Here is a 26828-nt window from a genome sequence, read left to right as displayed (position 1 = left end):
AGGCAACTATTATCTTTATGTCACTGTGCTAGGAATTGGAGGCATAAAGAAAAATAGGACATGGTCTCTACTCTACAAAAGTTTATAGTCTAGTAGGTGAGGGATATATATAAACAAGTATCTACAAAGAGAGGGAAAAAATGTTGAAAAAAAAGACAGGAAATGGTGGGAAGAGACAGGAGACAATCAGGAGGTGTCACTGTTGTGATGTCTCTTACCACCCAGTGGAGGGGAAAAGGAAGGGTGTTTTATACAACCTCCTTGCTGGGGAATGGGAAGTATGAGGAAGAGAGGCAAGACACGAATCTGGAAATCTAAATTGGGATCAAATTGTCAATGGTCTTATATAATATGCCATTAAAGGGTTGAGGGTTTTTCAGTCAGGCAAACGCTGACAGCCAGCAAGGAAACAAAACCTCAGGGTTACAACTGCAGAGACTGAATTGTGCCAATAACCTGAATGAGCAAGGGAACGGATGCACCTCTAGAGCCTCCAGAAAGGAATGAAGTTCTGCATACCTGACATTAGCCCGATGAGTTCTGGGTCAGACTTCTGACCTCAGCACCATAAGACAGTAATTTTGTGTTGTTTTATGCCACTAAATGTCTGGTAATTTGTTGTGTTAGCAATAGAACACTAATACAGGGACTAAAGTAGGCTAGCTTCCTTCCCTGGCCCTTCTTTCCTGGCCCTTACCTTTGATGCCAGTGACTCCCATGGATCTATTGTTTGGAATTCTCTTTCTCCCTTCTAATATTTTCTAAGATAGACTCAGGGCCTCAATACAATTACAAGGGGAAAGAAAAAGTGGAAAGCAAAGATCACAAGCCCAGTTTTGTTTGACTTGCATAGTATTCCAAAAAATTTTAATTTATTATTCTTTTTCTCTTTTCCTCTCTCCCGCATTTCTTTCTTTCTTTCTTTCTTTCTTTCTTTCTTTCTTTCTTTCTTCTTTCTTTCCTTCCTTCCTTCCTTCTTTCCTTTCCCTTCCTTCCTTCCTTCCTTCCTTCCTTCCTTCCTTCCTTTCTCTCTCTCTCTCTCTCTCTCTCTCTGTCCTAAGTTAGGAAGTTCTGACCACATTGAGTTGGCTGGCTACAGCTATTACTGTCTCCTTTGAGATGTATTCACCAGCTCATCAGTTTCTACCATTCCCTATTATGTCTCATGGGTTGCTTACCCATTTATATTACTTGCTTGCGTGCTAGGTGATTGCTCTTGTGATACTAGCTTAAATCTGAGGCTAGAACATACTAGATCTGAAGTGAGAGAATAAGAAATCAAAGGAGGCAATCAGCAAGCCTCAATAAATGAGGAGAAATACTTTTTATATTCAGGGTGGTTCTATCAATTATTGTGAAGTTTTTTGAATAACATGTTTATGTGTACTTGCATATCTGCACAAAATATACCCATGGATGAGCATACACAGGGAGAGAATTATGAAATGGGCAAAGGTCACAGTTTCAAATGAGTTCTTTGAGTGATCTCTCTTTTCCTTCAGTGGGTCTCACCTACTGCCAATCAGTAGGTCCAGCTTAGTACAATGTGAGGGTATTTAGGCACATGACGCTGAATCAATATTTTACCAGATCCTCACCAATCACTTTGTTGTTGGCCTAACATCCTCTTTGATTCCATGTACAAGGTCTTGTTCCCCTTTGACCAAGGCCATTCCTGCTACTTCTATTTCAATAATCGGGCTCTTCTCCATTCTTTTCCTGGCATCTTGCCTTAGTTTCTTGCCGGATTTTTAAAAGCTGGGATTCTGTTTCATGCACTCTGCTCTGTCTGTTAACTCAGGTTCTATTTTGGAGCCCTAGCACCTTTAGGGGAAGAAATTTTCACTTCCTTCTTCTGGGATTTTCTTAGGCTAAATGCTTGCCTCACAGGACCCTCTCCCAGTGGCCTGAGGCTCTCCACACCTCATCTGCATTCAGACCTTTTCTAGGCATATCTACTTACAGTCTTCCTGGGCTACTGCAATCAAAGTCCCATCCAGATGATCTCACATTTCCATGTGTTTGTCAGCCCTGTCCTAACATCATAACATTTTTCATCTTTGAGGAAAGTCTAGGAAATAAAGGGCATCAGCATAGCAGGAAACTGGCTGGAAATCGGAGAGGCTTCTCTAATAAGCCTGCTACTTTCCTTGTTCTACAACCCACAGAGTTGAGCCCATCTTTCCTTGATTATCTCAAGTGGGGGGCTCATTTAGGACATTTGGTCATTTTACTCCTGATTTTCTTCAAAGGACAAAAAATGAGCTTAGTGACTCTATAACTAGGTCAAAATTTCCCAGAGTCTCTTTACATATTAATTGGCAAATAAACAGAACTCCAGTGAAGAACTATTCCTTTTGGGCATGAAAAGTTGTATAGAGGGTGACCATGGAATGAGATCTAGCCAAAGGCTCACAAGTGGTGCGTTCTAGTCCAGACTCTGCCACTTACTACCTGGTCTACACTTACTACCTGATCTGTGGAAAGTCACTTACCTTCTGTGTGTGTGAGTTTCTTCATCTGTTTAAAAATAAGTAGTTTTTAACAAGGTTACTCACAGAGTTGTGAGGATTTCCTAATACAATGGATGTGAATCATTGTCCAAATGGGAGATACTAGCATTAAAAGATCCCACCTGTCACTGTTGATAAAAAGAATACCTTGTTTATAAGAGTGTTTAATGCCACCTTCATACATTTGTCATGGGATTCTTTGACAACCATGAGTCAGAGATTTGCTCAAGTCCATGCAGCTCTAGAGTGAATTAAGTGCCCAGGTCTCCTGACCCTATGAGTTGGGTGATCTGTTACATTCCCACTGTGGAAAGACCATCTCTGACAGGACCTTCCATTCAAGGAGGGCAGAGGTGCTTCTGGTCATGCTCTGCGCCCCATCTTACCCACTGCAGTCTGGTCCTGCCATGTTTGGGCTGTCACTCCATTTATCTTTCTAGGGAAGATGACACAGGGCACTTCATTTCTGTCAGTGTTGGGAGGCTTCTGAGAGATGATGTGCCTCTTTTGGGAGCCTGACTTGACTACTTTTTCTCCCTTTTGTTGCTGGGTAAATTTTGTCTGAAGGAAGAAGAAGAGTGGCCAGTTATTAGAATGGCAATGAGATCACTAGTGTAATCTCTGCTGGTCTGTTGCCATCATTCTCTTTAGGAATGGCAATGGCCAAAACCAAAACCCTTTGCCTTCAGGATATGGCCCCTTGCATTCTCATTCTCACCTTCCTCCACAAGAACATGCAACCCGTGAAGCTATGCATTGTCTTTCTGTACAAAGAACTCCAAATTACCTGGCTTGCCTTCCAGGCACCAGCACTGGCAAGTGATGCTGGGGCAGCTCCAAGTCCCTGTCAGACTTGTAGAAGGTCTGAGAAGGTGGGATGGCTGGTGAGGAAACCAGACCTTCCATTCACAGAGGCTGCTATCTATAACCTTGACTTTTAAGCAGCTCTTGGGCTCAGTTGTGGCTTCCATGACTCTCTGGGGATTCTCTCAGAACCTTAACTTAGCATTAATTCCACTTTGGTGCTTGTATAGAAGTGAGTTAGGCTGAATCCGATTTTGACAGGCTCGAGTCCTTCATAGCTTTTATTGCTAATATCCTGCCAAGTAGAACAACTCTGCTTTCCATTTTATGTACCTTACTTTGAAAGGCTGGAGTATTAGGGAGGCTGGCAATAAAAGATCATCTGGGACACTCTTCCCCCAGCAATAGTGCTCTCCTGGAGGATGGGTCAGGGACTCCAACTTCCTAAAAGTGCCTGTATTAGTTAGAGGTGAGCAAAGACAGCCACAGAGAAACCCTTCCCTAACTATCTTGACTACAGGCCTCTCTGGAAGCACTAAGCTCAACACCTTGGCTCTACATGCTGAGGAATGTCAGGATGTGGAGCTGCGTTTCCAAAAAGTTTCTCCCCTGTCTCCCATTGTACACTTGGACAAAGCAGCTCTGAACTGAAGAAGAGGACTTCTGATTCATGCCTACCCTGTGACAGGACACAGCTGCACAGTGGAGAGCACATGTCTTGGGGTAAGGTTGCTAGATGAAGCTAAAGACAAATACAGAGAAAAACTTCATCAGAACTCAGGACACAAGCACTCACTGGAGGACCTCCAGCCCAGGAGGGCCATCCCAGAACAGCTTCCAGGTAAATACCTCCAACGAAGGAGTTGGGAAAGTGAAGTTGAAGCAGTGATTCTCCAGGGACTTTAAGGAGACCTGGTTTGGATGCTGTAATACCTTTTGTCTTAGTAGACATTTCATCTGGATGCAAAGGTCATGATGCCAACCCCACAGACCCAGGGAGGTAAAATAAGGAGACTGGGCCAGATGAACACTAGAACCACAAGACTTTAGGGCTGTTTGGACTCTATGGATCATGGGCAATATTCCATAGAGGCCTCTACCATTAAGCAATGAGAGGACATATGCAAATGAGTAGAACAGGAAAGTTGGCATTTTATGCCCATAAGCAACAGAAAAGAGTATCCCCAACCTGAAATCCATGTGGAACCCAAGGCAACTTTAGTACTTGGGAGTGGGATTAACTCCTTGAGGCTGAAGATGGGGGAAAAAAAAGAAATAACACGGCTCAAATATGGGATGCTAGGACCAGAGTGTTTATTACAGGAATAAGAAGATCAGCAGCAGGCACTTCCAGGAACCAGGATGTATAGATTGGAGGTCCTGTTCAAGCCCACAGGTGTTCTCAGTGGGAAGGGAAAATAACAATTGGGATGTTACAATCATCTCTTAATAAAGGTCACACATCACACCCAGAAATGGAGCAGAGATACAGACAAGGTTAAGGAACCTGCCTTCAAGGGGCTATAAAAGAATCAAGAAAGTACAGTTATTCAAATGAGAGCTATGCACAGAGGCCCAGAAGGACAGCCAAGAGATCCATTTCTCATCCCACCTCTGCCACTCACAAGCTGTGTGGTTTGGAAAAAGTTGCTTCGCATTTTGGGTACCTCAGTCTCCTTGTGGTCACTAAGGAGATTGGCCAAACTGGCATTAGAGTCATCCTCTAACTGTGGAGTAGGCTTTTGACATCAGTGGGATTCCAATCCCAACTCACAATTTTGGACTGAACTTGTTACTATTTCCCGCTGTTGAGGCCAAAACCACTCAATACCTCTGAGCAAGGTGAATCTTAAAATGGCGTGATCTCCTAGGGAAGAAGGAGGGGGGTGTATTAAAATCCCTTATAACATCTGACAAAATAAATCTGTGTAAGCAAGGAAACTCTTAATGACATTCCTCTGAGTACAATATGTTAATGATAGACATTATCTAAATCCAAACCTCTAAATTTGAGATCAGGGATCTGGGGTGGAGAGAGGAGAAGCAAAATGCTCAATGTCCTCCAACACATAAACGATGACTCTTCAGGACAGGAACCCAAGTGTCCTGCCCCTTAATTTAGGCATCCTGTTGCCCTCTTCCAACTTCAGACACCAGAAAAGATTTGGGGATTTACTTCCTTAGAGCTCGGCAATAGGAAATGAGCCAAATATTGGAAGCTGTTTGGTTACCACTAAGGGGCATGTTCTTGCTCCTCTGAGTATCATTTGCCCACCCTGCCTGCTCACCTCCCTCTCCTTTCCCTGTTAGTATCCTCCAACCCATCCCTCCACCCTCACTTAAATGAGCCTTTATTCCCACAGGGACACTTGGCTCCACATACTGAAAAGAGTGTTAATTTCTGTCTACTGATGTGACACTTTACAAGGCAGAGAAAAGGATAATGAGCAATATTAATTGGCTATGAGGGCAGCCCCAGCTAGGGAGGTAGGTGTTTTATTTCCTACTCAGGTGAGGACCCTCTCAGAGGGGCAGAAACTGGTCCAGAGTTGTTTCCCCTACCATTCAGGCAAGCTAGGGATGGGTTAAGTCTCAAGAGCCTCGTTTGTACTCCTGAAAGGGGGCAGGATACTTGTTTGTGAGGGGGCTGGAGGAGGGACAGTGTTAAGTGTCAGGTAAAATGGACATGAGAACTGGGCAGAATTTAAGCTGAAACCATGGAATGGTCAGCTCTTTCACAGGATAGTTTGCTGCTGTCTCTAAGACTCCTATCTTACCTCCATATTTTGTTTTGATGCTGGTACTAGACCCAGACTCACCAACCTGTTCTCTTTGGTTCCCAGAATGTTTCAAAGCAAAAACATTCAGTCTTGTCCTCTCTAGGCATTGTTCTGTGCACCCTCCTCCCTCTCTTTAAAACTCCCTTTTGCTTAAGCACTGATCTCAGTGCAGATATTAAGAAAGGGACTGAGTTTAGCTACTCTGTGCTAAGAAAACATGTGTGTATGTGTTTTCAAACACATCTATTTATTTGTAAATAGATTAATATAAAACATATGAATAATATATATTAATAATGTCTAATTATAATATATTAATAATCAATATGTAAATCTCTCATAATCACAGTGAGCAGAGATAGTCCTATTAACATTTTATTTCTGAATTTTTTTCATGCTCTCATAAAATTATATATATGCGTAAAGATATATATATATATATATTTACCACTTAAGTGGTTGTCACTTAACACTATAAAATACATAATTTTCAGATGGTAGGGTTTCTGGAGATAGTTGGAGCAAGGGCTTCTTAAATATCAGTAAAGCAGGTCCCCTCCTCCATTTACCCACCACATAGACAATGACAATGACCCACATCCCAAAGCTGTTGGTAGGTACTGCCAGCGATTGGTGCATGGATTCCCTTTATCTGGCACTAATAGCCACAGATAAAATACACTTTAATGCTTCTCTAAGAGTACAGTTAATGAGATGCCCACCCCTCCAGAAGACAATATCCTCTGTGAAGTCTGAAGTTGGTCTTTTGGACCCTTGCTTTCCCTTCATGAGTCTGATTTGCTGGAGAATGGGGCTGTAGGTCATGAACATAGGTATAGAACTTACCTCCACTCAAAGGAGGATACTTGTGCACGGGCTTTTGAGAAGTTTTTTTATCCTTAAATATCTTCCCCCTGTACTGGAAGTAAGAGTGGGCTGCCTTCCAGGAAGAAAACCTGTGAAAAGAATGGCTTCTGGTCACAGGGAGAAAGCTATCAGCTAAGGAGGCTGGAGCATGGAGCACAAGGGAACCAGAACAGGGACAGTCCTTACAGAGAATGGAGTGTGTAATAGAGAAGAGAAAAGACTTGGCCTTGGAGTGCTGCCTGTCAGAGGCCCTTCTTCTGCGGCCTCCTCTGTGTCCAGGCCTGGCTCCAGTGAGGACCTGCCATGCATAGTATGTTGGAATTCCCTTCTGGAACCAGTGAATGGAGTCTTTAAAGAACCTACTGTACATAGGTCTGAGGTGGGGGTCAATCCCTGGGATGCTTGCTTGAGCATCAGAGTATGAACTCCCTACTTAACCCCACCTGGTACAGCCAGAGTGTCTGACTGACTTCCTCTCAGGTCCCAATCCCTGGTTTCATCCTGTCCCTTGCTGAAGGTCATGACCCTGTCATCATATTCCCAGCAGCCCTTTCCCCGGATAGACAGACCTCTGCTCTTCACATGAACTTGGACTCATATACTCACTGGAACCTGAGAACTACTGCTCCCTGGAATCCCTCACAATATTCTTCATCTCTCTCTCCCTGGCCCCGAACCCCTTGCTGTCCTTCAGCCTACCCTTGCATTGGCCCCCTTAAGGTCCAGTCTCGGCTAAGACTGGATTTATTTTCTATCCCGACTTGGCTCTGATGGTCTTGACTGCTGCCCTCCTTCCTTTCCTTAAAGGACACTCTATTTGATCACAGTTGGTTTCTGCCATTCCATTTGCTGAAATGGGTCTCCCTCCCATTATGGAGCTCCCAGTGTGACATGATGCATTCTTTGTGGTACTTAAGAGACAGAGAGACCTGGTTTCTAATCCTGGTTTACCTAATTCCAAGTGATCCTATGTGTCTCTTAATTCCTTTGAGCCTTGGTTTACTCATATATAAAACGGGGATAACAACACTTTGTTCCACCCACCTCATAGGGTTATTAAGAGGTTCATCTGGGATAAGATATGTGAATACAGTTTATGCAATATAAAACTCTTTATATAGGAGTATACAGTAAAGCAAGGAAAGAATCAACTACATAAGGATTAGGGATTCAAAGCCTCCCTAAAGCACCCCTATATTTCCTAAATAAGTATAAGAGACTGCAGAGCACTGACTCAAGCCAGGAGCAGCATGCATTTCCCAGGGGTTTCTCATTCTCCAGAATCAGGAAAAATTTCTATTTAATCCTGCTCAGCAGAACTAAGTCAAATCTAGTCTTAGTGCTAGGTAACAATTGGTGTTCAAAAGGCTAACCTTGTTATCTTGAACTTTGCTTTTTAATTTCTTTCAATCCTGTATTAAATAATTTATTATCATAGGGATTTTAAAATAAAGGTTAGAGATTAGTATGCAAACTTTACACTTATTTTATAATAAGGTAATGTGTGTGTGTGTATGTGTGTGTGTGTGTGTGTGTGAGAGAGAGAGAGAGAGAGAGAGAGAGAAAGAGAGAGAGAGAGAGGAGGGGGGGAACCCTTAAGACTTGGAATCACATAATAATATAAACATCTCAATTAGCCTTGTCTTGGAACATTTCAGCCAGTTGTCCTCTGGTCACTGCCACCCAGGACACTGCCATTCATTATGTGGAAGATACAGGCTGGAGCCACAGTGTACCACAAGAGTAAATAACCACCTGGGAGAACCTGAGCCAGTGTCTCAGTCCAAACCTTGACAGGATAGGTTAGAAACCAGTGGGCCACAGGTTGCATATGTCCTGCAAATATTTTGTTTGTTTCATTTTTGTTTTTTGGCCTTCAGAGTTTCCTTACCATGGTTTAGTTTTGAGTTAGTTGCCACATTTGCCACTTTAACTTCCAGAGATAAAAGTCTAAATGTCTAAGCTCCTCTTGAAAATTGAAATATTATGGTATTTGGACCTAACAGAGTAAAACTCTGCTGTCTTACTGCCTCAATGGGGCTCCTTAAGCACAAGTGCAGTTGTGTGAGTCTTGACAGAATTTCTCCCCAGATAGCCATGTTCCATACTCATGCTTAGGTGAGGAACCTATGCCTAATAAAATTAACATCCTTTCCCAGGCATGTGGGAGCCAGGGGATGTGGGACCCAGGCACTCTGATCCCCAGTCTTACTTGACCTTCCATCTTCTGATTCAGTTTCAGTGTGGGAGTATGAGAGACCAAGTGTAGCAAGTAGGATAAGGATACACCATTGTAGTTCCCATGAAAATGGAAACCATGAAGTAGAGAGTTAGAGGAAGACAGAAAACTCTTTAGGAAGTCAAATGTGTTTTCCTGCCCTTATAATCTTTGGGCAAGGGGAAATACTTACCTTTTCCAGAAGTACATAATGATGGGGAAGAGAGACATGATAGTCCCATGGAAGATGCTCCGATCTAGGTGGCCCTCTGCAATGGAAGCAAGGATAGCATCCTTCTGGGATTCAGAGATGTTCACCTACCCATAGAATGGGAGCCTGTCACTGACATAATTCCAGGGAAGGCAGAAAACCTCTTGTGACCCCTAGTACCTATAGGTACACTCAGTACCTATAAGACCATCCTCTCCCCAGAAAGCGGCATGTTGTCATGCAACTTCTAGTAAAGGACATCTGGTTGACACAGGACTTAGGAAGTGCCTATTAGCTATCATTTCTTGTGGAAGAAATGCTTCTTGGCAAAAGCCCAGAGAGAAGTGGGAGTTCCCTTTACCCTCAGCCTTGGAGGAATTTCAGAATTCAGGTAGAGCTTTAGGATGATATTAAGTTTGGACCTCATTAGCATCACATCATTCTCGTTGTATGCCCGGTTGACTTGCAGCATGTGAGCTGAACTCACCAAATTATTAAATCTAAAAAGAAGCAGGAAGCAGGAAATCAGCTAGGAGAAGATCAAAGCAGCAACTAAATAGGGGAGCCAGCCCAGACCCATTTCTGACCTAAGAAAGACAGGGCCAATCCTTGGCCAGGTTGAAACTTTATTCATTTAATCATAATGCATCCATTGGCAGATATTGAGCACCTACCACAGGTCAGGTAATGTGCTAAGTGCTTCTTCAAGTGTATTTCTTTACTGCAAACGCCCTTTATCCCATCCTCCCTCCACCCTTGTCTCTGTACGAGTTTTGACTCTGACAACTTCAGGAACTAAGGGCTATCTTTTTCTTTGTTTTCCCTTCTCTGCTGACACTTTCACAATTACCACCACTCTCCGAGGCAAGATAGTGCTTTTCTCTTGCTTTTTTAAAAAATTTTCTTATTTTTCTAAATTATAGTAAAATATACCTAACATAAAGTTTACCAGTTTAACCGTTTTTAAATGTACAGTCCAGTGGCATTAAATACATTTACCTTGTTCAACCATCAACACCATCTCCAGAACTTTTTTCATCTTCCCCAACTGAAACTCTATGCCCATTAAATAAAAACTATCCATTCCTCCCTTCCCATAACCCCTGGCAACTACTTTCTACTGTCTCCTAGTGACATATTCTTTTACTAACCATCAAATATCTGTCAGTTATACTTTGTCTTGATTTAAGTACACAGTTTATTTCTCTCAGGCCTCAGGCAACTTTATATTTTATATTTTAAATATATATATAATGTTTATTTATTTTGGTAGACAGTGAAAGCAGGGGAGGGGCAGAGAGAGAGGGAGAGAGAGAATCCAAGTAGGCTCTGCAGTATCTGTGCAGAACCCCATGTGGGTCTCGAACTCACAAACTGTGAGATCATGACCTGAGCTGAAATCAACAAGAGTTGGACATTTAACTGACTAATCCACACAGGTGCCCCTCTCTCAGGCCACTTTAAATCTTAACCATTTAAAATTTTCCTAAGAGTAGACTACCAATGTTTTCCCTTTATAAGCTTACTTTGCAAATCCGTTTATTTATCCAATCAGCAGACATTTATTAAGGGTTTACTCTTTGCCAGGTGCAGTTCCAAGAGCAGGGATTCAGCAGTAAACATGGAAAACAAAGTTCTGCTTTTCTTTTTAGTTGTCCAAATGCACTTCCTGCACCTATCATCCTACTTCTTAACTCTTATTTGTGTTTTGTCTGCCATCCAGATCAGTTTGTGGGATCTTAGAGAATAGAGAGCATGTCTTAGTTGTCTTTTGTATCTCCTATGTCAAATCCGTGCACAAGAATGAGTAAGCAATCAGTAAGCACTCGTGGAACTGAGCCAAATGCCTCACTGGGGTGCAGTGGAAGATCTCTTAACCCAATTCCTCTAACTAATGTGCTAAGTTACCAGGTGCTCTGAAATTCTGAAAACACACTGATACCTTTAACATGCTCACTGTATACACTGGCTGTACATTTTATAATACACTCTCACATTTTTCCATTGAGTTGAGGCAGGTATATACTGAGAATTATCCATGTTTCTTCTCAAATATTTTTGCCTATTGTATTTGTTACTATAATTTGTAATTTATACAAATTGATAAAATATGAACATAAAAAGAAAAGGTGTTTGCTGTTTCTGTGAAAACAAATTTCAATGCCTTGGAACATTCCAGTAAAGACAAGCTGCTTTTCAAAAAGTTGCTATTGAGTTGGGTGTGACAAAGCAATTTAAAACATTGAAAAAACAAGTATAAAAATCCAGAAGGATTAATTGCCTTGCAGTAACCTTTAAATTCTCACTCCACTTTAAGGAGAGAAAAATTTGGGCTGCCTGGGTGGCTCAGTCTATTAAGTGACTGACTCTTGATTTCAGCTCAGGTTATGATCCCATGGTTCATTGGTTCAAGCCCCACGTTGGGCTCTGTGCCCTCAGTGCAGAGCCTGCTTGGGATTCTTTCTCTCTTCCCCTCTCCCCGCCCCTCTCCTGCTCGCTTCTCTCTCAAAATAAGTAAAGTAAACTTTAAAAAAAGAAAGAAAGAAAAATCAGAATTAGCAGATAGCATTTTGGATATAGTTTGTGCAAGAGAAATATGTGGATCTCCAATTAGAGGAATGGCTTTGGCTTTACATCAAAAGTTTGACAGGTAAGTGAAAGTACATTAGTATGATTCGACATAATAATAACTGTTTAAGTATGGAGCTTCTTCACAAAATTAAAAATAGAATTGCCATATGATCCAGTAATCCCACTACTGGGTATTACCCAAAGAATATGAAAACACTAATTCACAGAGATGTATGCACCCCTATGTTTACTGCAGCATTATTTATAGTAGCCAGATTATGGAAGCAGCCCATGTGTCCACTGAATGGATAAAGAAGTTATGCTATATATACACAATGGGATATTAGTCAGCCATAAAAAAGAATGAAATTTTGCCATTTGCAACAACATGGATGGAGCTAGAGGGTATAATGCTAAGTGAAATAAATTGGTCAGAGAAAGACAAATACAATATGATTTCACTCATATGTGGAATTTAAGAAACAAAATAAACAAATAAAAAAAAGGAAAAAACAAGAAATGCACTCTTAACTATAGAGAATAAACTGATGGTCACCAGAGGAGAGGCTGGTGGGCAGATGGGTGAAATAGGTGATGGAGATTAAGAGTATACTTCTCATGATGAACACTGAATAATGTATAGAATTGTTTAATCAATATATTCTACACCTGAAACTAATATAATACTGTATGTTAACTATACTGGAATTAAACATTTTTAAAAAGCTAATCAACCAGAGGCAAGCAAAAACAATAATAATGATACACAATGAGTGAAGTAATATAGAAGACTAAGTGATCTGTATGTATGTACAGGGGACTTCCAACTTATGTCAACTTAAATACCACTTATGCATCTCTGTCTTTATTTTTAAATTAGTTTAGAACTTATAACACAGTTCTCAAAAAAAAAAAGCATACCACATCTAAAATATAGACTTGTAAGACAATCAAGCCATTCTACTTTAGTACATAAGGTATCTAATCACCATGTATGTAGTACATCATTTCTATGGGGAAAATGTGTTCTAAGTTTTAAATCAGTATTCCAACAACATGCTTTTTCTGAGTAACAAAGATGTCCCCACCCTTGAGGACAAGGAATAAAGTGGAAGCTCTTATTCCTGTTACAGTCACTTGCTTGTCTCTGCAAAGGTTCAAGAGAAATTTTAACTCAACTGTCTTTTGGAGATACTAGACCCATGTTCTAAACTATGCTGCACATCAGAATCACATGAGTAGCTTGTGAAAATACAAGTTCCCAAGATCCACACTGGACCAGTAAAATCCAAATCTCAGGGACCTTGGCATTGGCAGTAATCATAAGCTTCAAGCAATCCTGATGTGCACCAGGGTTGATAACCACTGACTAACTTCTCTACTCCAGTATGACTTTTTTGCCAGTTCAGGCTCTGGGCTCACAAATTGGGCAGCTGTACACATGAAAACACACTTGGTTAAGAATATTTCTAAGTAGAGAGGGAGGAGCCAAGATGGTGGAAAAGCATGGAAGTTTTTTTTGTGTGTCTCATGTCCATTAAATAGAGCCAGATCAACACTAAACCTTCCTGTACACCTAGAAAACTGATTTGAGGATTAACACAAAATATGCACAACCTGAACCACAGAGCTCAGCAGGTACTTGGTGCAGAGAGGTGAACTGGGGGAGAGAGAAGCCACAGAGGGCAGGGAGCTGTTTTTGCTTGTGGAGACAGGATGGAGATGGGGGGAGAGTACGGGAAAAACATGCCCCCCCCAAAAAGCAGCTGGAGGGAAAGTGGAAAAGTGGAAACAGCCATGGGGACTGAACTAAAAAAGGAGAAAGGAAAGGATTTAAATTTCATCAAGACTCTGTAAACAGGGGGAGCACAGAGTCTGAAACTCTGCAGCTCAATACCTGATGGTGCTCTGGTGGGAAGGGTGAATCCCCGGGAGCAGAGTAGAGTCTGGGAGGTCCTCAGGCCACATAGGAGAAGTGGCTCCACTGCTGGAAAAACATTTGGCAACGGCTGTGCAGTCACCCAGTCCCAGCAGACCCCAGAGAACAAGGTTGTTACTGGTGAAGCCTGGTGCCAGATGTGTATTGTGATTTTCCATAATCCCTGGAAAACTGCTGCTACACGATCATGTGAACTTTTCCTGGGGCAGGCTGGCACCCAGGCACAGTCTCTGGACATTGGCAGCAGCACAGTCCCACGAATGTTCCTGGGTATGGCTGGCACCTGGCCATTGCTTGGTGAGACCCTCCCCCAGAGGATCTGAGCGGATCAAAGTTGAAGTACCTCAGAAGTGAGGGGTTGGGAAACAGCTGCATCTGAGATAAAACTCATGAGGGAGGTGCCACCTGGCAACCTAACAGCTTGGTCACAGACAGTGTAAAAGTGCAGAGTGGATGGAAGCCAGAGACAAAGGACTGGTGTGTGATTGCTGGCAGGGGGAGCACAGAGTGCTGATACTAGAGACTGGGTAGCTGGGTGACACCCCCCTCCTTCACATGCGCAGTCACACCTACAAGCACCACAACAATCCACCCACTAAGCTAAGCTGTGCCATCTAGTGGAGAATGGAGCCATTACACTAAGCCCCACCCAACAGGGCCAACCTCGCTCTTCAGGCACACCACAAATGTCTCCACCTGCTTAGTTTGTGGACTATAAAATGTTTCATAGTTTGAATTCTAGGGGAGAACATATTTCATTGTATTTCAGTCTGTTAACTGGTCCATTTTTTGAATTTTCTTTTTTTATTTGTTTCTTTTTTTTCTTGAATACAGAAAGAGAAAAATTCCTTTTATTTTCAATTTTTATTAAAATTTTATTTTTATTTTTCTCCTATATTTCTTACTTTTTTGTAAATTTTTCAAATTATTTTATTTCCATCATTTCATTTTATTCTATTTCATTGTATTCATTTTCTCAAATTTTCAAATGTTTTCCTTTTTTTCTTGTTTTTTCCCCCTTTACTGCCATTTTCTCTAATCTATCAAGCTCCTTTCAATAAACAGACCAAAACACACCTAGAGTCTAGCATCATTTAATTGATTTGTGTGTGTGTGTGTTGTTTTTAATTTTTTAATTTTAATTTTTTTTACCTTATTAATTCCTTTTCTTCCTTCAAATGATGAAACAAAGGAATTCACCCCAAAAGAAAGAGCAGGAAGAAACAACAGCTAGGGACTTAGTCAATACAGATACAAATAATATGTCTGAACCAGGATTTAGAATCACAATAAAAAGAATACTAGTTGGGGTCTAAAATAGATTAGAATTCCTCTCTGCGGAGATAAAAGAAGTAAAAGCTAGTCAGGATGAAATAAAAAATGATATAACTGAGCTGCAATCTCGAATGGCTGCCATGGCAGCAAAAATGATGAGGCAGAGCAGCAAATCAGTGATATAGAGGACAAACTTATGGAGAATAATGAAGCAGAAAAAAAGGGAGACTCAGGCAAAAGAGCACAATTTAAGATTTAGAGAAATCAGTGACTCATTAAAAAGGAACAACATCAGAATCATAGGGGTCCAGAAGATGAAGAGAGAAAAAAAGGGGTAGAAGTGTTATGTGAGCAAATCATAGTGCAAAACTTTCCTAACTGGGAACAGACACAGACATCAAAATCCAATAAGCACGAAGGATTCCCATAAGATTCAACAAAAACTGACCATCAACAAGGCATACCATAGTCAAATTCACAAATATTCAGGCAAGGAGAGAATCATATAGCAGCAAGGGGAAAAAAGTCCTTAACCTACAAGGAAAGACAGATCAGGTTTGAAGCAGACCTATCCACAGAAACCCAGCAGGTCAGAAAGGAGTGGCAGGATATATTCAATTTTGAATATGCAAAATATGTAACCAAGAATTCTTTATCCATCAAAGCTGTCATTCAAAATAGGAGAGATTAAAATTTTCCCAAACAAAAACTAAAGGAGTTTGTGACCACTAAACCAGCCCTGCAAGAAACTTTAAGGGGGACTCTCTGAAGGGAGAAAAGATGAAAAAATAAAACAAAGCAAAACAAAACAAAAGCAACAAAGACTAGAAAGGACCAGAGAACACCACCAGAAACTCCAACTCTACAGGCAACATATGGCAAAAAACTCTAAACGTCAGTGGACTAAGTGCTCCAATCCAAAAGACATAGGGTAACAGAATGGATAAGAAAACAAGATCCATCTATATGCTGTTTCCAAGAGACCCACTTTAGAACTAAAGACACCTTCAGATTGAAAGTAAGGGCATGGAGAACCATCTATCGTGCTAATGGTCAACAAAAGAAAGCCAGAGTATCCATACTTATACAATCTAGACCTTAAAATAAAGACTGTAACAAGAGATGAAGAAGGACATTATATCATAATTAAGGGGTCTATCCACCAAGAAGACCCAACAATTGTAAACATTTGTGGTCAAATGTGAGAGCACTCAAATATATAAATCAATTAATCACAAACATAAAGAAACTCATTGATAATAATACCATAATACTAGGGGACTTCAACACCCCACTTACAACAATGGGCAGATCACCTAAACAAAGTATCAATAAGGAAACAACGGCTTTGAATGACACACTGGACCCTATGGACTTAACAGATATATTAAGAACATTTCATCCTAAAGCAGTGGAATACACATTCTTCTCCAGTGCACATGGAATGTTCTCCAGAATAGATCACATACTGGGACACACATCAGCCCTCAACAAGTACAAAAAGATTGAGATCATACCATGCATATTTTCAGACCACAATGCTATGAAACTCAAAATCAACCACAAGAAAAAAAATTGTAAATGTAACAAATACTTGGGGAGTAAAGACCATCCTACAAAAGAATGAATGGGCTAACCGAGAAATTAGAGGAAATTAAAAAGTACATGGAAGCCAATGAAAATGATAACACCACAGCCCAAAGCCTCTGGGATGCAGCAAAGGTGGTCATAAGATGGAAGTATACAGCAATCCAGGCTTTCCTAAAGAAGGAAGAAAGGTCTCATACACAATCTAACCTTACACCTTAAAGAGCTGGAAAAAGAACAGCAAATAAAACCCCAAACCAGAAGAATACAAGAAATAATAAAGATTAGAGCAGAAACCAATGCTATCGAACCCCTCCCCAAAAAAACCAACAAAACAACCAAACAACAAAACAAACAAAAAAACAGTAGAACAGATCAATGAAACAGAAGCTGGTTCTTTGAAAGAATTAACAACATTGGTAAACCCCTAGACAAAAAGAAAAAGGAAAGGACCCAAATAAGTAAAATCAAGAATGAAAGAGGAGAGATCACAACCAACACAGCAGAAATAAAAACAATAAGAGAATATTATGAGCAATTATATGCCAATAAAATGGGCAGTCTAGAAAAAATGGACAAATTCCTAGAAACATATAAACTACCAAAACTGAAACAGGAAGAAATAGAAAATATGAACGGACCCATAACCAGTAAAGAAATCGAATTAGTAACCAAACATTTCCCAAAAAGCAAGAGTCCAGGGCCAGACGGCTTTCCGGGGGATTTCTACCAACATTTAAAAAAGAGTTAACACCTATTCTCTTGAAGCTGTTCCAAAAAATACAAATGGAAAGAAAACTTCCAAACTCTTTCTATGAAGCCAGCATTGCCTTGATTCCAAAATCAAGCAAAGACCCCACTAAAAAGGAGAACTATAGACCAATTTCCCCGATGAACACGGATGCAAAAATCATCAACAAGATATTAGCCAACCAGATCCAACAATTCCTTAAAAAAATTATTCACCATGACCAAGTGGGGTTTATACCTGGGGTGCAGGGCTGGTTCAATATTTGCAAAACAATCAATAAGATACATCACATTAATAAAAGAAAGGACAAGAACCATATGATCCTCTCAATAGATACAGAGAAAGCATTTGACAAAAGACAGCATCCTTTCTTGATAAAAAACCTTAAGAAAGTAGGGCTAGAAGAATCATACCTCAAGATCATAAAAGCCATGTATGAAAGACCCAACACTAATATCATCCTCAATGGGGAAAAAATGAGAGCTTTCCCCGCAAGGTCAGGAACAAGATGGGGATGTCCGATCTCGCCACTGTTATTCAACATACTATTGGAAGTCTTAGCCTCAGCAATCAGACAACACAAAGAAATAAAAGGCATCCAAATTGGCCAGGAGGAGGCCAACCTTTTACTCTTCAGAGATGACATGATACTCTATATGGAAGATCCAAAAGATTCCACCAAAAAACTGCTAGAACTGATCCATGAATTCAGCAAAGTTTCAGGATATAAAATCAATGCACAGATATCGGTTGCATTCCGATACACTAATAAGGAAGCAACAGAAAGAGAAATCAAGGAATGGATCCCATTTACAATTACACCAAAAGCCATAAAATATCTAGGAATAAATAAGTGAAAAATATATACACTGAAAACTATAGAAAGCTTATGAAAGAAATTGAAGAAGACACACAAAAAATGGAAAACTATGCCATGCTCCTGGATTGGAAGAACAAATATTGTTAAAATGTCAATACTACCCAAAGCAATCTACATAGTCAATGCAATCCCTATCAAAATAACAGCAGCATTCTTCACAGAACCTAGAACAGTCCTAAAATTTGTAATGAGCCAGAAAAAATCCTGAATAACCAAAGCAATCCTGAAAAAGAAAACCAAAGGTGGAGGCATTACAATCCCAGACTTCAAGCTGTGTTACAAAGCTGTAATCATGAAGACAGTATGATACTGGAACAAAAACAGACACTCAGATCAATGGAACAGAATAGAGAGCCCAGAAATGGACCCACAAATATATGGCCAACTATTCTTTGACAAAGCAGGAAAGAATATTCAATGGAATAAAGACAGTCTGTTCAGCAAGTGGTGCTGGGAATATTGGACAGCGACATGCAGAAGAATGAACCTGGACCACTTTCTTACACCAGACACAAAAATAAACTCAAAATAGATGAAAGACCTAAAGTAAGACAGTAAGCTATCAAAATCCTCAAGGAGAAAGCAGGCAAAAACCTCTTTGACCTTGGCTACAACAACTTCTTACTCAACACGTCTCCAGAGGCAGGGGAAACAAAAGCAAAAATGAACTATTGGGACCTCATCAAAATAAAAAGCTTCTGTACAGTGAAGGAATCAATCAGCAAAACTAAAAGGCAACTGACATAATGGGAGAAGATATGTGCAAACAACATATCAGATAAAGGACTAGTATCCAAAATCTATAAAGAACTTCTCAAACTTCTCAGACTTCTCAACATCCAAAAAGCAAAAATCCAGTGAAGAAATGGGCAAAAGACATGAATAGACACTTCTCCAAAGAAGACATCCAGATGGCCAACCGACACATGAAAACATGCTCAACATCACTCATCATCAAGGAAATACAAATCAAAACCACAATGAGATACCACCTCACACCTGTCAGAATGGCTGACATTAACAACTGAGGCAACAACAGATGTTGTTGAGAATGTGGAGAAATAGGATCTCTTTTTGTATTGTTGGTTGCAATGCAAGCTGGTGGAGCCACTCTGGAAAACAGTATGGAGGTTCCTCAAAAAATTAAAAATAGAACTACCCTACGACCCAGCAATTGCACTACCAGGTATTTATCCAAGGGATACAGGTGTGCTGTTTTGAAGGGACACATGCACACCAATGTTTATAGCAGCACTGGCCACAATAGCCAAAGTATGGAAAGAGCCCAAATGCCCATTGATGTATGAATGGATAAAGGAGATGTGGTATTTGTATACAATGGAGTATTACTCAGCAATCAAAAAGAATGAAATCTTGCCATTTGCAACTATGTGGATGGAACTAGAGGGTATTATGCTAAGTGAAATTAGTCAGAGAAAGACAAATATCATATGACTTCACTCATATGATGGCTTTAAGATACAAAACAGATGAACATAAGGAAAGAGAAGCAAAAATAATATAAAAACAAGGAGGAGGACAAAAACACAAGGGTCTCTTAAATATGGAGAATAAACAGAGGTTTGCTGGAGGGGTTGTGGGAGGGAAGATGGGCTAAATGGATAAGGGGCACTAAGGAACCTACTCCTGAAATCATTGTTGCACTATATGTTAACTAACTGGGTGTAAATTTAAAAAAATAAATTAAAAAAAGAATATTTCTAAGTAGAAATGGCACTGAACAACAGGTAAGAATAATCTGACCTAGAGTAGAAAGATGTTTTGATTTACATAACTCACCAAAAGATGTAATGGAATGACCTCCAGTTTGTTCCTACTACTTGCTTTTTTCATAAGATGGATGAATAAAGCAAGGAATAATATATATATTTAATATATATTATATATAATTAATATATTATACATATATTAATTTCATGCACACACATACAGACACACACAAGTTTTATTATAATTCTTTGCTCTAACTAAAGAACTATTGGCCCTGTGGTGCTATGTAAGAGAATTTCCATCATATTAACAAATAATAGAAAAAAAAGTGCTTCACTTCCTTGGTATAAGTAAGTACTCTTTCAATACTGAGGAGCTTCTAGTACCCAAAGGGAAGAATGTCAGAAATTGACACAGTGACAGAATTCAGTGAGATTTTCAGTTGGAGATTCCTGCTTGGCAGGTTTGAAATCACGGTACCATTTATAGACCACTCCAGTCTTTGCTGGATAGTACTAAGTTTGGAAAGCCATGACAGGGAGAGATGGGAAACTTACTTCTCCATTTCAGAAAAAAAATATAAATCATTGATCGCAAAGTTGACAACGATAATCTTGTGGCCAAATATACGACGCTTCATAAGGATTATATCTTCATTCTCAAGGTCTGTACTCCGGACGTTTGCGACATTTGCAGTTGGTCGTCCTGATACATTTGGTGATGTGGAGAAATCTGAGAGAGAAGGAGGAAAGAATTAAAATCTAATTTGATCAAGTCACTCATAAACTTGAAGCCTCCAACTTGGACATAACTAAAATGAAGAAAGGAAACCGGACCCATCTTTGAGCCTATTGAAAGAGTGATTTCCTACCTACCCTTGGGCTCAACTTTTTACTTTGACTTGAAGTACTGCTGAAAAAGCCATCCGCTCAGATGGCATGACAACATACACACACACACACACGCACACACACACACACACGCACAAATCACTGTGTACTGAAAGCACAAAACAACTGTGTTTTCCTGGTGCTTGTTTCGTAGAAATATGATTGCACTGTAGTTATGCTAATCCCTAACATTTCTGCAGAAAATGAATATACAGATGTGACCTTCAAAATGGAGTCTGTGATTCTGATGATGCTTATTCAAGGTTTATCAGGGAAGTAATTTAGAAGTAAACTGGGGAAGCAGCACAACAAAAAAGCCAAACATCAAGAGTAAAGAAATTTATTAAAGAAACAGAGATAAGGGCACCAGAGTAGAAAACAGACAGGAATGAGTAAAGATAAACATAGAAGATTCTAGAAGGTTTGGATTGTGTCTCAAAAAAAAAAAAAGACTTATTTTAGAAAGTTTCTTGACTAGGATATATCTAAAGAAGTCCATTCATAGGGATTTGGGGCTGTATTTGGCATGTAGACCCTAGTTAATTGACTGGCTGGGGTTAAGAAAATTGTCTAATCCAGCTCTAGGATTTACTATTTTTCCTGTAAAATCCAATATTGTGGATATCTGTTCAAAAATCATTCATGTGGGTGTGGTGCTTCCTATGGCATAAGTGGGATTCCTTTTGGAGCAGTGTTACATATAAGATGGGAGGGTACTACAACATTCAATAAATAGCTAACACCTATTATGTTCCAGACACTGTGCTAGGTCCTAGGGTTATAGTACCAACTAAAACAAAAAGCTACTCCTTCCTATCTTACAATCTGTATCTCTTAGAGTTTTGTTTGAAGGGGGAAAAAAGTCAGAACAGGAAAGTTGGTGTGATGGTCAGAGATTTTAGGAAGAGAGGGTGCTAAATTCACTCAAGAAATCTGGGAGCAGTGATATACTTATAAACCAACTCTGGTAGGGAAGGGGAGATCTGATTTGTAACATTTGCTGATTTCTATAATAAATACTTCTATCATAGTTGATTTCAAGCTATTGATGGCTCACAAAGTGCCCTGAATATTTGACAGTTGACTTTCAATTGGATTAAGATTGTCATGTTGGATAATTTTTTTTCAAAGCAAGACCCAACTCTATACTGGCTACCAGAAGAGCAATTTATTTTTTTAATGTTTTTGATGTTTATTTATTTTTGAGAGAGAGAGAAACAGAGAGAGACAGAGAAGGGGAGGGGCAGAGAGAGGGAGATACAGAACTCGAAGTGGGCTCCAGGCTCCACACTACCAGCACAGAGCCAGATGCCGGGTTTGAACTCATGAGCCGTGAGATCGTGACCTGAGCCAAAGTTGGATGTTTAGCCAACTGAGCCCCCCAGGCCCCCTAGAAGAGCACTTTAAATGTAGGGAATAACTAGGTTATAAATAAAACAATGGGAAAATACAATATTGCAAACACTAATAAAAAGAAAGCTGGAGTGCCTATTTTAATATCAAAGTAGATTTCGGAGAAAAGAGTATTACCAAGGGTAAAGAAAGGGTTTTTTAAAAATATAACTTATTGTCAAATGAGCACCCAGTGCTCATTCCAACAAGTGCCCTCCTCAATGCCCATCACCCACTTTCCCTTCTCCTCCACCCCCCATCAACTCTCAGTTTGTTCTCTGTATTTAAGAGTCGCTTATGGTTTGCCTCCCTCCCTCTCTGTTTGTAACTTTTTCCCCCTTCCCTTCCCTCATGGACTTCTGTTAAGTTTCTCAAGATTCATATATGAGTGAAAACATATATCTGTCTTTCTCTGATTGACTTATTTCACCAGTTTCATCCACATTGCTGCAAATGGAAGGATTTCATTCTTTCTCATTTCTAAGTAGTATTCCATTTTATATATAAGCCACATCTTCTTTATCCATTCATCAATTGATGGACACTTAGGCTCTTTTCATAATTTGGCTATTATTGAAAGAGCTGCTATTAAACATTGGGGTATATGTGCCCCTATGCATCAGTAATTCTGTATTCCTTGAGTAAATTCCTAGCAGTGCTATTGCTGAGTCAAAGGGTGGTTCTATTTTTAATTTTTTGAGGAACCTCCACACTGTTTTCCAGAGTGGCTGCACCAATTTGCATTCCCACCAACAGTGCAAGAGCGTTCCCATTTCTCCACATCCTCGCTAGGATCTACAGTTTCCTGATTTGTTTGCTTTAGCCACTCTGACCAGTGTGAGATGGTATTTCAGTGTGGCTTTGATTTGTATTTCCCTGATGATGAGTGACGTTGAGCATCATTTCATGTATCTGTTGGCCATCTGGATGTCTTCTTTGGAAAAGTGTCTATTCATGTCTTCTGCCCGTTTCTTCACTGGATCATTTATTTTTCATGTGTTGAGTTTCATAAGTTATTTATAGATTTTGGATACTAGCCCTTTATCTGATATGTCATTTGCACATATCTTTGCCCATTCTGTTGGTTGCCTTTTAATTTTGTTCATTGTTTTCTTTGTAGTGAAGAAGCTTTCTATCTTGATTAGGTCCAAGTAGTTCATTTTTGCTTTTAATTCCCTTGCCTTTGGAGATGTGTCAAGTAAGAAATTGCTGCAGCTGAGGTCAAAGAGATTGTTGCCTGCTTTCTCCTCTAGGGTTTTGATGGTTTCCTGTCTCACATTCAGGTCCTTTATCCATTTTGAGTTTACTTTTGTGTATGGTGTAAGAAAGTGGTCTAGTTTCATTCTTCTGCATGTTGCTGTCCAGTTCTCCCAGCACCATTTGCTAAAGAGACTGTCTTTTTTCCATTGGATATTCTTTCCTGCTTTGTCAAAGATTAGTTGGCCATACATTGTGGGTCCATTTCTGGGTTATCTGTTCTATTCCATTGGTCTACGTGTCTGCTTTGTGCCAATACCATACTGTCTTGATGATTACAGCTTTGTAGTAGAGACTAAAGTCTGGGACTGTGATGCATCCCACTTTGGTTTTCTTATTCAGTATTACTTTGGCTAGTCAGGATCTTTTGTGGTTCCATACAAATTTTAGGATTGTTTGTTCTAGCTTTGAGAAGATAGCTAGTGCAATTTTGATCGGGATTGTACTGAATGTGTAGATTGCTTTGGGTAGTATTGACATTTTAATCATATTTATTCTTCCAGTTCATGAGCATGGAATGTTTTTCCATTTCTTTGTGTCTTCTTCAATTTCCTTCATAAGCTTTCTATAGTTTTCAGCTGACAGATATTTTACATCTTTGGTTAGGATTATTCCTAGGTATTTTATGTTTCTTGGTGCAACTGTAAATGGAATAAGTTTCTTTATTTCTCTTTCTGTTGCTTCATTATTGGTGTATAAAAATGTAACCAGTTTCTGTAGATTGATTTTGTACTGTATGACTTTGCTGAATTCATATATTAGTTCTAGCAGTCTTTTGGTGCAGTCTTTTGGGTTTTCCAAATGGAGTATCATGTCATCTGTGAAAAGTGAAAGTTTTACTTCTTCTTTGCCAATTTTTATGCCCTTTATTTCATTTTGTTGTCGGTTGCTGATGCTAGAACTTCCAACACTATGTTAAACAACAGTGGTGAGAGTGGACATCCCTGTCATGTTCCTGATCTCAGGGAGAAAGCTCTCAGTTTTTCCCCATTGAGGATGATATTAGCTGTGGGCTTTTCATATATGGTTTTTATGATGTTTAAGTATGTTCCTTCTATCCAGACTTTCTTGAGGGTTTTTATTAAGAAAGGATGCTGTATTTTGTCAAATGCTTTTTATGCATCTATTGACAGGATCATGTTGTTCTTATCCTTTCTTTTATTAATGTGATGTATCACATTGATTGATTTGCGAATATTGAACCAGCCCTGTAGTCCAGGAATGAATCCTATTAGATCATGGTGAATAATTGTTGAATTTGATTTGCTAGTATCTTGTTGAGAATTTTGGATCTATGTTCATCAGGGATATTGGCCTGTAGTTCTCCTTTTTTATGGGGTCTCTGTCTGGTTTGTGAATCAAAGTAATACTGGCTTCATAGAATGATTCCGGAACTTTTCTTCCATTTCTATTTTTTGGAGCAGCTTGAGAAGGATAGATATTAACTCTGCTTTAAATGTCTGGTAGAATTCCCCAGGGAAGCCATCTGATCCAGGACTCTTATTTGTTGGGAGACTTTTGATAACTGGTTCAATTTCTTCGCTAGTTATGGGTCTGTTCAAATTTTCTATTTCTCCCCATTTGAGTTTTGGTAGTGTGTGGGTGTTTAGGAATATGTCCATTTCTTCCAGGTTGTCCAGTTTATTGGCATATAATTTTTCATAGTATTCCCTAATAATTGCTTCTGATAAGTGTTTCTGAGGGATTGGTTGTAATAATTCCATTTTCATTCATGATCTTATCTATTTGGGTCCTCTCCTGTGATTCCCATGCCTGGCGCTTGACTGGGATTCAAATTCTCGCTCAGTGCATCCTGGTACAGGGGAGGTGCGGAGTCCTGGTACTGGGGAAGCTCTGCTCTGCACCCTCAGATATGTGGCCCCCTGCTGGCCGGCACAGGCAGGAGTTGTCCTGTCCCACAACACTCTAGGAAAGGAATTGCTTTCTCCTACTGCGAACTGCACCCCTGACCTAGCCACCAAGCCGTGGACTGGCTCCCCTCCTGCCCAGGTGCGTGATCTGGGCAGCCGGTCCCAGTCTGGAGAAAGCCCCACAGTTAGAAATTGGATCTTTCTTCCTCCTAGTTCAAGGTTTTTCTGTGGCCAGATATAGTCCTATGCTTCACCAGCCTCTCTTTCTGTTCCCTTTGTCTCTCTGAAGGAGGGGATCCCTCCCCTCCATTCCTTTTATCTCTCCCAGTTCCAATCATGCTCCTATGGCCCATCAAGTTGTCCCGGTGGGTCCCTGGAAGCACGACTGTCTCCTTTCTTCCCGGGCTCCTGGGGTTCAAAATCCTTTGGCTTCAACACTTCTTTGTTTGAGAGACTAGGGAAGTTCTGATCCCCCTACTTCTCTGCCATGTTGGCCCCTTCTTTCCCAAGAAAGTGTTTTTTGTAATGATAAATGGGTCATTGATTGAAGGATATAACAGTCCCAGAAAAGGCTAAATGATAGTGATAGGAAGGAGACTACTGGCCGGTAGATCTCCCACTGAGCTACAGAAGCACTCTTCTTGGGCTCTCTCATACAATACTAAGGATATGGGAAATTAAAGGGGAGGTGACATGGGACTTCCTATCATTCTGGGGCATACAGGTTTGAACTAATTTTATTTAAAAGAAGAAACAAAAGAGCTGGAACTACTCTAAAATCTAAAATTTGCAAATCTAAAATTTGCAAAAACTTTTGCAAATTAGAAAATAAAATAATATTTTAAAATTCCAATAGAAAAATAGACAAAGGACATAAACAATTCAAAAAAGAATACAAATGACCAATAAATAAAAGTGCTCAATTACTAAAGAAATATACATAAGAATGGCACATTATTTTTCATTTACTGGATTGGCAGTTTTTTAAAAAATGCATAATACCCCATGTTAGTGACAATGTGGCACTCATTTATACTGTTGGTGACAATTTATTTAGTGTGATGTTATTAAAGGACTGAAATTTAACTATTTTTAACCATTTTCCCATTTCTCCCATTTTAAGAAGTTTATTTCATAGAAATGACACAATTGCAAAGTATGTATGTTTTGCAGTATTATTTGTTATAGTGACAATTGGAACAACTCAAGTCATCAAAAGAGATGAAATTTGTCATTAGTTCCTCCAATATTATCTCAGACACTTTTGGCATCTTATTAATCTCCCATCCAT

General features: G+C 39.9%; 1 protein-coding gene across 4 annotated transcripts in view; it reads right to left on the bottom strand.

Moving 5' to 3' along the window:
* Positions 1–1042: 1042 nt before the first annotated feature.
* RGSL1 (regulator of G protein signaling like 1) overlaps positions 1043–26828 on the bottom strand; it is a 107897-nt gene continuing 82111 nt past the window's right edge. For 2 of the 4 annotated variants that reach the window (XM_015062873.3, XM_053209227.1), the window contains 5 exons: positions 20685–20859; positions 9755–9893; positions 9376–9500; positions 6944–7053; positions 4610–5184 (listed from right to left, as the gene is read on the bottom strand). In XM_015062873.3, the coding sequence (XP_014918359.3) occupies positions 5066–5184; positions 6944–7053; positions 9376–9500; positions 9755–9893; positions 20685–20859 (668 nt within the window). In that variant the 3' untranslated portion in view covers positions 4610–5065. Of the gene's footprint in view, positions 4060–4609; positions 5185–6943; positions 7054–9375; positions 9501–9754; positions 9894–20684; positions 20860–26828 lie in introns of those variants that run through there. The other 2 variants (XM_027074402.2, XR_008293063.1) reach the window with 2 other exon arrangements.

The sequence above is a fragment of the Acinonyx jubatus genome, chromosome E4, assembly GCF_027475565.1.
Source record: "Acinonyx jubatus isolate Ajub_Pintada_27869175 chromosome E4, VMU_Ajub_asm_v1.0, whole genome shotgun sequence".
NCBI classification, from domain to species: Eukaryota; Metazoa; Chordata; class Mammalia; order Carnivora; family Felidae; genus Acinonyx; species Acinonyx jubatus.
Note: the sequence above shows the minus strand (reverse complement) of the source record. Positions and strands in the feature narration are given on the sequence as shown.